This window comes from Anopheles bellator, chromosome 1 (assembly GCF_943735745.2).
Source record: "Anopheles bellator chromosome 1, idAnoBellAS_SP24_06.2, whole genome shotgun sequence".
In the NCBI taxonomy this organism is placed as follows: domain Eukaryota; kingdom Metazoa; phylum Arthropoda; class Insecta; order Diptera; family Culicidae; genus Anopheles; species Anopheles bellator.
The window spans coordinates 19,279,403-19,289,804 of record NC_071285.1 but is presented as its reverse complement, the minus strand read 5'-3'; the positions used below and the strand labels follow the sequence as shown (position 1 = coordinate 19,289,804).

Genomic DNA, 10,402 nt, shown 5'->3' with positions numbered 1-10,402 from the left:
TAGGAATGTAAGGCCACATCATTACAAACAACTTAAGGCAGAGCGTTGTGCTAAGCCATGCGCTGCTTACACTTATGACTGGAAGCACACACCATAAATATTCCAGTGCCTGACGACTTCGAGTACTTGGGGACACAGTCATAAAACTGTTACCAATCGGAGTCGAATTATGTTGACAACCATGGACCTCCATCCTGTGTAAACTGTGGCTACTCTTCGTGAGACACAAATGGAGGCCAATTATTTTGACGACCATAAACCTTCGTCCCGTTTTGAGCTCAATGCAGCTCCCGGACATGGCTATGAAACCCGGTTTCATTTGAAAACTTTACGCAGAGAAATGCGTCTGTGCATTCCACTCGTTTATGCTATATTACTTGAGTTGATTTGAAATAGAAACACAGTCCTTTTCGTATACGGTGCAAATGTAAGGCAATCGAGAAATTATAATAAAATTAGTTTCTCAATTATTTCTATCGAAATAAATGTAAGCAATGATGGCAGCTACTGGGCAAAAACAGAGGAATATTATAAGAAATCGTATAACGGAAACAATATTTCTGGATGTCCAAGCAGGATCAGCAGAACAAACGCACGACACGAGTATTAAATGTTTAAATATTCTCATAATATATTTGTCACTGTCTATAATAGCCTTTTTCATCACTACGTGATTGTTAATATGTGTATGAGTGTTTCCGTGAGTGTTTCTGTATTATGAACGTATTTTACTCGTACTTTGTCACCGAAATGGTTCAATGATACCATAAATAATACACGCAATGCACTGCCCTTTTTTAAACTACTGGTTAATATAGGTTGGAGTACAAATTGTTCTGTCCCTAGACGGGAGATATTTGTGATGCTGTGGGAAAAGGAAACAATTCGGTAAGAAGGAACTTAAGTACCAGCACCAGAAGCTCCCGGCGAGCTCAGGATGATGCAGATGAAGTGATTGACTCTAGATAGAAGCTTTGTGCGACATTCACAAATAATACAAACGAGACTCTGGAAAACTCGCACCGCTCTACGCAGCAATCACGCGCACTAGCCGCGATTGGCGGGTGTCTAAAACATGACGAAACCACTACGTTCTGCTCTGGCTACGGGCGCGAAGCGATGCTCCTCAGCAACGCAACTTCTAGCAACCGATTGGATCATTAACGTTGCCACTACACAGCGTCTACACGTTGATACGGACCGGAATCGCTTGCGTGCTGCAAACCCAACGGAACGTGTGTCTTTCGATTCGTAATAACTAAATATTGCACCCTTTGGAGGACTTAGGAAATCTAAATTGAATCACGTAAAAGAAAATACGCACTACGTCCTACGAAAGTTCACCGTATGACCGGGGTAGGAAACAAAGTTACTCTCTCTCTCTACTATACAAACCTAGGTGTCGTTCACAGTGAGTTCTATTTTGGCATACAATTTTCTTGCACATTCATCCTCCCCTAGTGTGCTCTCTAACTGTAGTACTCCACGGCTGTTTCTCTCTTTCTTCCCGATCCGAAACCATATCAGTGATGCACCATTCGATGCACCGTTCTCATTTCCTTGCCCGGTCCTTTCATAAACTCACTCGCGCAGCTAGAAAAACGCACAGACTTTACGCATGAAATGGGGAGGAAACCAGCAAATGTCTTCAACATAACCCATACCGTAGATATCACAACATTTGAAACGACAACGCCTGCCAACGGCCGCTTGCCTGCTTACATATTTTATCTTCAAAATGGTTTCTTTTAGCCCACGCGACTTCCGATCCTGACCCCACAGGCCGTGGCTCCACGGATCCCGTTTTCCAACGTGAGCGCAATCCACGATATCCCGATCCTCTGTGAACCTTCGCTTCGCTTCGTTGATTTGCTGAACATAACAATTATTGTCACAAAGAGAAAACACAATGTAAGACGAAAACCTGCTACGAACCAAGCCTTCCGCGAACGTCTAGGGGCTACTACCTCTCTGTACATAGGAAGTTACGTGTCTGAAGTTAAACATGGTGGTGGTTTCTAGTAACGCCGCCTTCTACGACCTTCTCCATCCCTAAACACACACAAAACCGCTATCGTTTGCTTTCTACTGGTTGCTTCTAGCGGTTCACGTTCCTCAAAAAGGGTAGCCACTGCGTGTGGTGTGGCTTTGTTGCGTTTATTCTTCTCCGAGGCTCACACCTCACACACTGACCAGTAATTTCTCGGCTAAAGCTAGAAAGGAGCAGCTTTCTAGCTGCTTCCGCGAAGATCGCCTAGCGCTTCGGCACGCCACTTAGGCACTACTCACAGGACTTTGGTTTGGTTTTGGGAAATTTGGGACGCGCCGGCCAGGATCCAGTAGCTGCAGCTCGTTCAAAGAATCTGCGCAATCACCGGCTCCAGAAGACACATGTGTTCGGCCCCGCGCACCGGCAGCCGGTTCAGGCAAAAGTGCCGTATCATGTCCGGTATCGTGGGGAACGGTCGGCTAAACTGGCCCAGGATGAACTGGCCCGAGTCGGTGTCCCGCTGGATCCGCATGTGCATAAAACCTTTGGCGCTCCTGTGGGGGGGCAGACAGAAAAAAGGCAGACGTGTTAGTGACAGAAACAGGTTCCCAGTAGTTTGATCCCGTACTTACTTCAGCGTCAGCGAGTAGTCCTGCCGGGTCGATTCACTGTTGCGCACCAGAAAGCTCCCTTCCGACAGTGGGCGAAGAATTTTCTCCGCATCGATCCGGCTGATCGACCCATGGTACCAGCTGTTGTGGTGGAATGGCAAGGAAAGATAAGTCTAAGGCACGTCCTGCGCATGTCCGCGAATGGAAATACTTACCCTTGCCGGTCCAGTGGAATGGAAGCGTCGATCAGATCGACGTTTGGCCGATTGGCGCCCAGATTCAGGCCGAGGTCGAGCGTGCCGAACTTCTTCGCCGGTCGGCTACCACAGTCGTTCAAGTTTAATGTGAGGCTCTGCTTAAAGAATCCTGAAATGGGAGTGTCAGAATGCCTACCATTAGCGGTCGTTACAATCAATTAAAACCCGCTGTAGCGATTTGATTCAGATAATACGTCATTATGTCGGTAGCTTGTCGGATTGGAATGGGTTTGTCGATGGTGAGTCAAAAGTGCCGCTGGCACCGCTGTTAATGATGCAATCGCGTCCCATAATGGTGCTTCATTGTCTTGTTAATGCTTCGGTTAGCATAATCCGTACGATTGTGTTCTCTCGGTCTCCGATCCGATCTGAACTAGAACGACGTGTGGGTCGGCCACCCAATCGCCCAATGCCAAACCAGCACGCTCCACAGCTCACCACCGCCATTACCGGCCATCGGCTGATTGTTATTGTTTGACATCCCCATCGGCGGCCGCCTGCAAATTTTCCGCGAACGTGAGCGGAATCCAGAAACGTCTTTTTTGGCCTCCGGATCCGGATTTTCCCGCTGATAACCGGCGCCGCCACCACCGTCACAACGACACACCAATTACTTTCTAACTGATTAATTCATTATTTATTCGCCACACATATGTGGCCGACGTTGGTCGATGGTGTGATTTAAATTTCGCACATCGCAGGCACAGGAGCTGTGGCGACGTGGGCTGGCTCTACTCTGGCCGGACCGGAGCGATACATTAAACATTAACAGTTGCTTGTCCGTGGAGCAGCAATTACTAGCGAGTACGCCGCTGGTCCTACCCAGACCTGCCATGACACATGTTACGCCACTAGCTTCTCTACGCGTACGCGTGTATTTACGCGAAGAAGGGACGTAAAACTGGCCCCACCAAAAAAAACAACGAAAATGGAAATGTTCGAAATGTTGGAAAACGAACGAACGAGGGAATTAAGCCTTCGCAGAGGTTGGTGCGCTCTTTCCGGGGTTTCGGACGTGGCTTCTACGGCGGACACGGACATGGGACGATAATGTTTACAACATTTTTCACTCACAACACCCCACGCGTTTAGTGCGCCTTTACCGGGTCGACTCAGGACCCCATCGCCGGAAAGGGGGCGTAGAAACCGCAAAACTTGTGCAGTTGTCACACGTGAACCAGGAGCTGAGGTAGCCGTCAGGCCCAACCCACAACAACCCGGCCAGTGTCAGCGAAACATGTCTGCAAACAATGTGCTAAACGATTGTTTACCGTAACGGGCGCTCCACCGGTCGACGAGCACGACTTTGCACACCCAATTGAGCATTGGTCATTTTTCGTGTGCGCCTGTCAAATCTTGGTCACCCTCTCGGCTCGGCCAAACTTCCGAGGCACGTATGCAGGATACCCACTACGTGGTGAACTAAATCCTACAACGTGTTCGAAAACTTCGGCGTCTATGGGGGATCCCCCCCCGGCGGTCAGTTCGATACGTTCGATTCGAATGCATAATTTATAGACGGTGGCCGGACGGTCCGGAAGTGTCCAGCAGGACGACAATGGTCGACGGGACAGCGGATTGTCCGCAGTCCGTGTATCATTAAGCAGCGTTCGATCGAACACAAAAAACGAGTCGGCCCGAGATGGGCCGACGAACTTTAATTAAGTTTTCGAGACTCGTGCGGCTGTGGCCTGTCCCTTCTCGTGGTGTCCAGTAGTTTCTACAATGGGGCTCGTGACGCATCGTGATATAACTTCGAGTCGATGGTGAAGTTCTATTAACTTTTGTAATGCATATGCCCATTCTAAGCATTCAGCATCACAAAATTCATCGAAGTATTTGGGAATGTCACTGGATTGTGATTGGATGCGCCGTCACCATTGTAATGTTAAGTAAGATAGACTCTAATTTACTGCCTCGGTGGCTCATTATAAGCATACAATATATGTAGCAACTACGGAATAAGAAGTAGTCGTCGTAATGCGATATGTTCAACTATCGTATCTCTTAGTTCGACAGAACCGAAGTCAACCTTTATTAACGTTAAGCATGGGGTTTCTCAAGCTCAGAATGTGTATCGAAGGTTAGTTGGATTCTTGATGGAGTTCGTTGGAGCTGGATTGGTGATCTGGTATCAATGTTCGCATATCTATAGTAGTCTAGTGTCCAGTTTCACGTCTGTAGTAACCATTCAAGTTCGCTATTGCTGGTTCTTATCTCACTGCACCACTCAATGGATAGGAGGACAATGTGGTATGCTTATTGGTTTCTTATTGCTCAACTTTCTAGCGCTACTTAAGATGGTCATCGTTGATGCAACCATCTATCGTCCAAGTTTTCCAGCTTCAATTTCGCCGAACAGCCAATCAGCTAACATTTCTCGATTGAACCGCACCAAACAGTCACTCCTTGAGGATGCATTGGCTTCCCTTGTACGGTGTGTGGGTTTTCCGAGCCCTAAATACGACGATGCAGCTTATTAATATAATCACCGAGGTGGAGATTAGCTCTAAAAATATCATACAGTTAGAGTTGAAGACTCACCACCTTGGAAATAAGTTTCTAATATGTCCCCATTTTCTGCAAGCGCGCTGCGGCTCATTTCGTTAATATTAAAGTTTTTAACTAATATGAACGATTTCCAGAATGAAATTTTATAAAAGTCAACCCTCACAAAGCCGGCAATGGCCGGCAATTGAGAACCTGCAACGCTACGTGAGGGACTTTTGTCTTCACGATATCGCGATTTGCAAATAATTAAGGACTGGAGTTGTTCATCGTTCAATCCAACGTTATGTTACATGTCGGCTTATTTGGGCCTTGATGGGTCGTTGGGCCATTTTAATATAAATAAGACACTTACAATAATTTGCTGAAATATTTTGCAGCCTTTGGTATTCTATAGCTACTCCTGTGCTCGGACAAAACACAGAAGAAAAGTTCAAAGCAAACCGCTCAGAAAATGGATACATCAAAGTACAGTTCTCTTTTTGACCATCAAAAAGGACTCCCAAGCTACGCAGAAACACAAAGGAAATCAATGGATTCGCTCGGGTGACACAGGTGCCTCGCATAGCCGGCCACCATAAATCACCGGCCCATTCTCTAATGATGCACGAATCGCATATTTAATGTGTGGCGCACCGTGCTTTCCCTGCACAGCCCAGGCGTGCCACGCGTACATCATCCATTTTAATCTACGGCATCAATGAAATGGTCATTACAGTGACTAACCAACAGTCGTCCCAACGTGCGTCGTTGTCCTGCTAGTCGCCCCCAGGACACGTACGTTACAAGATGAAATCGATGTTACTTGATATGTCCCTCAACTGCAAATTAATTATTAAAATGAATGTACACCGAAAGCGTATCATGGCGTCGAGTGGCGTTCGAACGTGTTGGGTGATTGAAATATCACAGCCCAAACCGCAATCGAGGAAACGAGTCGGTCCTGGTTGGCCGACTGCATGCGTCCATGGACACGATACTTACCACCACCGCCACCAGTCATCGCAAACTTGTTATCGGAGTCTCGCATCGACAGACTGGACGAGGCTTGCGACAGCCCACTGGATTCGGTGCTCGTCTGGAGCATCCCTTTAACGCCCGAGCTGGACGGTATACTCGGGAATGGTTGCTGCAGTTGCTGCTGTTGCTGCTGCTGCTGTTGCTGCAATTGCTGCTGCTGGTTCTGTGACAATCGCAGCCGTCGGCGTAGCTTCGGCATGTCGAAGGGTAAATCACCGACGTCCACCGACGTCACACTACCGGATGTGCAAGGTTCCTGCGTGAAAGGAGAGAGGTACAGAGAGAAGTTTAGCTGAAGAACACACAAGATTTTACGAAATACGATGATGAAAACTTTACTTTGATCTATCAACAATAAAAAATCTTATATAAGATGTGTAACATAAATATTTAGTAACCAGGAAATTTCATCTACGCCAAAACAAGATTAGTATCCACAATGCAGATAATATTGCCAAGCATCGTGATTCTGTCACGCGGTCTTTTCTACAACTCTCAGGTATTATTTTGGTCCAGATTGCCATAATTAATTTAGTAAATTCTGTTAAATTGAGTGGAGTCTTTTCACATAATTTTCACATAATCCATAATCATGTTCTGAATGATTGCCTGGTCTGGACAACGATGTTAATAGCCTAAAACCTTGCTATCACCATCCCAGAGGTACTGCATGACTACTTCTGGCGTGTGGATTTGTGCACTACCCCGTTGCACGGTGAATTCTTCACCAATAAAACTGAATGATTGGTTTGGTTTCATCAAGTTTTGCCCAGCTTTCGAGTCACCATGACCAGGGAAGGCATCCAACTTGTAGGTTTTACGGAAACAATGAGTCCATGGAACTTGATGCCATTGTTATTTGTTTCCTAACGTTGATTTAGACCTCATATAGCAGGAAATTTTAACTCCTCATAACGATAGTTGATTTATACCAAAAATTCATCACTCCAGAGTATCTTTTTCGTAATGGTTTCAAAATTCGGAGATTTCCAAACATGCCCATAGTAAAATCCTTTTCTTTTTCTAAATTGTCCTTGGTTAGGTGCGGAACTATTTCGAATGACATCCACGGAAGAGTTCTTTACATTCTGATTTAAATTTTTTCTGAAATATTTTTGATGGATTTAAAAATGCTTGTGGAGGAGATATTTACTAAAAGTTTATCAACTCGTTTTGGTATTGATTTCTTGTGCCCACGAGCTTTAATACGATGAACGGGACCTTCGTTTGGTTATGCAAACGGTAAATTATTTAATCATTTGTTGCCTCACTTTGGTGGAATAGTTTTGCAAAACAACTGGCTGTTTCGCCACTCGACATTCTTCATCGGTTAATTTACGGTTTATCGGTGATATCAGTTAGGATCTTAATTTTGCATTTTGAAAACGAAAACAATAAAAAAAATCACGTTATTTTAGCTCGTAAATAATACAATCTATTCTAGTTTTTTTATTACCGAGCAAACCAAAGTCTACGAAACCGAACCGAAGTTCGCGGTACAGTCTACGAGATTAAATCAAAATGTCCCTCAATCATCGACAATTTTGCTCTGAAAACCCTTAAACTAAACATACCAGCAGAGCGATTTCTAGATATACTCATACTAGATATAAAAAAGGATATACTAATATTTTCAATTCTATATTCAAACGTTCATTAGCCAAACTTCGACGTACCTGCTGCAGATGGGCGCGCCGTCGCCGCAGCTTGGGCATGTCGAACGGCAGATCGTGTAGGTCCTGGGGCAGCGCCAGTACCTTCGCCCCGTCCGCCTGCTGCTTGTCCCCGGTCAGCCCGAGCGCCGCGGCCCGCTGGATGCCGAGGTTCAAAAAGTTGCTCCTCGATTTCAGATCCTCCCGCGAGTGCAACGAAATGCCACTGTCCGAGCCCTGTATTTCGGGACCTGCAACGCAAGCGAATGGAATGCCGTCAGCCCGTCAGGAGTTCGACCCGCTACCCCGCCACTCACCCGTTATCAGAAGGAGCGCTTTGTTCGGCGCCGACCGGCGCTTGGAAGAGGAAGAACCTTGGACTTGGTTCGGAGCCTTCACGGCCTCCGTGGCACACTCGTGGGCGTCGCTCTCCTTCTTCCCCGCTGAGCCCGTCCCAGTTCCCGGACCACCCGGTCCCCCCGACTGATCGATCGGTGACTGTTTCTGGGAGTTGTTGTTGCGGCTGTTGATGTCCGACGAACCCGTTTCAGAGCCCGGCTCCTGGGACGACTTGTCCGAGATGGGGCTCAGGATGTTGAGCTTGTTGTGGACCACGACCGGCACCCGGAGCGGGAAGGCCGCCAACAGCGACGGTCCCGAGTCGGAGCTGTGCGAACTGAGCGATGACGAGTGGCGTGAATCGCTGCTGGAGGTGCTCCGGTTGCCTTCGCTCGTGCTGGACTTTAGTGACTCCATGCTGCCACCGCTACTGGACGTGGCCATACTCTCCGTGGACGAGAAGTTGTGAGCCCGACGGGACGCGTGCGACCCACGGTGTCCCCGTTTCAGCTCCAGGACCCGCTCCGGCTCGAGGCAGTGCGTCGAGCGGGGTCGTTCGCCCGTCTTGGGGTTGGTGTGGTTGAAGGAGCTCCCCTCGATGGCACCGGTTGCAGCCTCATGGTGGTGACTGCGGCCGTGCTGCTGGATGTCAAGCCGAAGGTCCTTGAGGCGCGGATGTTGGGCGGCCCCGTTCGACGCCGGAAGATTCGGAGCGCTCTTGATGCTGTTGATGAAGAACCGTTCGACGTGCTTCCCGGGGAACTTCATCGGTAGCGGCGCCGTCGACGGCGGGGATGGCGTGTAGCCACGCAAGGGAAGCTGCTGGGAGGAGGAAGACGTGGAGTTTGCATTGGCAATATTGTCCAGCTGCTTGTTGTCGATCTGCAGCTTCTGCAGGTCCGCCACCAGCGTGTGGTCGGCCGCGTCCTGGTTGCCCTCCGTTTCCGGGGCTCCAGGATCGGCCGTGGGTACTTTGCCCGCTGTGGACTTGCTGGCCCTGGACTTGCCACGGGTCAGCGCAGGCATGTTGCTGGCGCTGCTGCTGGTGCTCTTGGTCAGCTGCTGGAGCAGCACACTCTGGTTGGTGACCCGATCGACCTCGTCCAGATCGTCGTCCGAGCGGGTGACCTTCGAGTCGAACGCCGTCTCGTAGATCTGGCGCGTCCGCACGTTGGCCATGGCGTCGCCGGTGGCGTCGGTGGCGGCCGCAGCCGCGGCGTCTTCCGGTCCGAGCGGCGGATCGCTCAGGGAACAGTCAGCGCAATCTGTGGCGCCCGCGCCCGGGTGGTGGTGGTGCACGTAGAAGACGCTCCGCGGCCGGAACAGCTCATCGTTGTCCTCGCCGAAGGCCGAGGGCGTCGCACAGGCACAGATAGCCGCCGGTCCTAGCAGCCGCCGGTGCGGTGGCATCGAACCGACATCGACCGGCAGGCCCAGGAGCGCGTTACAGTTGGCCCGGGCGATGGCCAGGGCTTGCGCGTGCCACACGCGCCGCTTCCGGCATTCGGAGCAGTCCGAGTCGTCCGAGGTGGTGGTGGACGGCGAGTCACACCGGATGATCCGCACGCCCTCCTCGGTGATCGAGTACCGCTTCGCCGGGCACACTTCCTTCTCGGCGCCCGGTGTGTCAAGGCTGCTGCTCTTCTTGTACCGACCCGCGGCCGGCTGACTACGGTGGCTCACGGGCTCCTCGGGACCTGCTACTTCCTGCGGCTCACCGATGACCTCAGCTTCCTTCTCGCGCGCCGCCGCCCGGTTCTTCAGCAGGTCCGAGTAGTAGTACGGGGACGGGTTTCGCTTCCCAAGTCCTCCGTCCGCTTTGAGTGGACTCTGACGGAGCGGCTGGACCAAATCGTCCGAGATGCTGTCGGGTGAGTTGAGCTCCGGTATTTTGCTCAGCTCCTCTTCCTCGTCGTCCTCCTCGTCGTCGTCGTCGTTGTCCTCCTCCTCCGAGGTGACGGGCGCCGATGATCCTGCAAGCGGACGGACACTCGGACATCAATCGCATTACGGGGTGGATGACGC

The 10,402-nt window shown here is 49.8% G+C and overlaps 1 protein-coding gene across 1 annotated transcript in view; it reads right to left on the bottom strand.

Annotated features, from left to right (window-relative positions):
• Positions 1-1,572: 1,572 nt before the first annotated feature.
• Positions 1,573-10,402, bottom strand: part of LOC131205617 (uncharacterized) — a 94,370-nt gene continuing 85,540 nt past the window's right edge. The window contains exons 6-11 of the mRNA XM_058197793.1: positions 8,356-10,350; positions 8,063-8,289; positions 6,360-6,642; positions 2,817-2,967; positions 2,623-2,742; positions 1,573-2,544 (exon numbers count right to left, since the gene is read on the bottom strand). Coding sequence (XP_058053776.1) covers positions 2,355-2,544; positions 2,623-2,742; positions 2,817-2,967; positions 6,360-6,642; positions 8,063-8,289; positions 8,356-10,350 — 2,966 coding nt within the window. The 3' untranslated portion in view covers positions 1,573-2,354. The remainder of the gene's footprint in view (positions 2,545-2,622; positions 2,743-2,816; positions 2,968-6,359; positions 6,643-8,062; positions 8,290-8,355; positions 10,351-10,402) is intronic.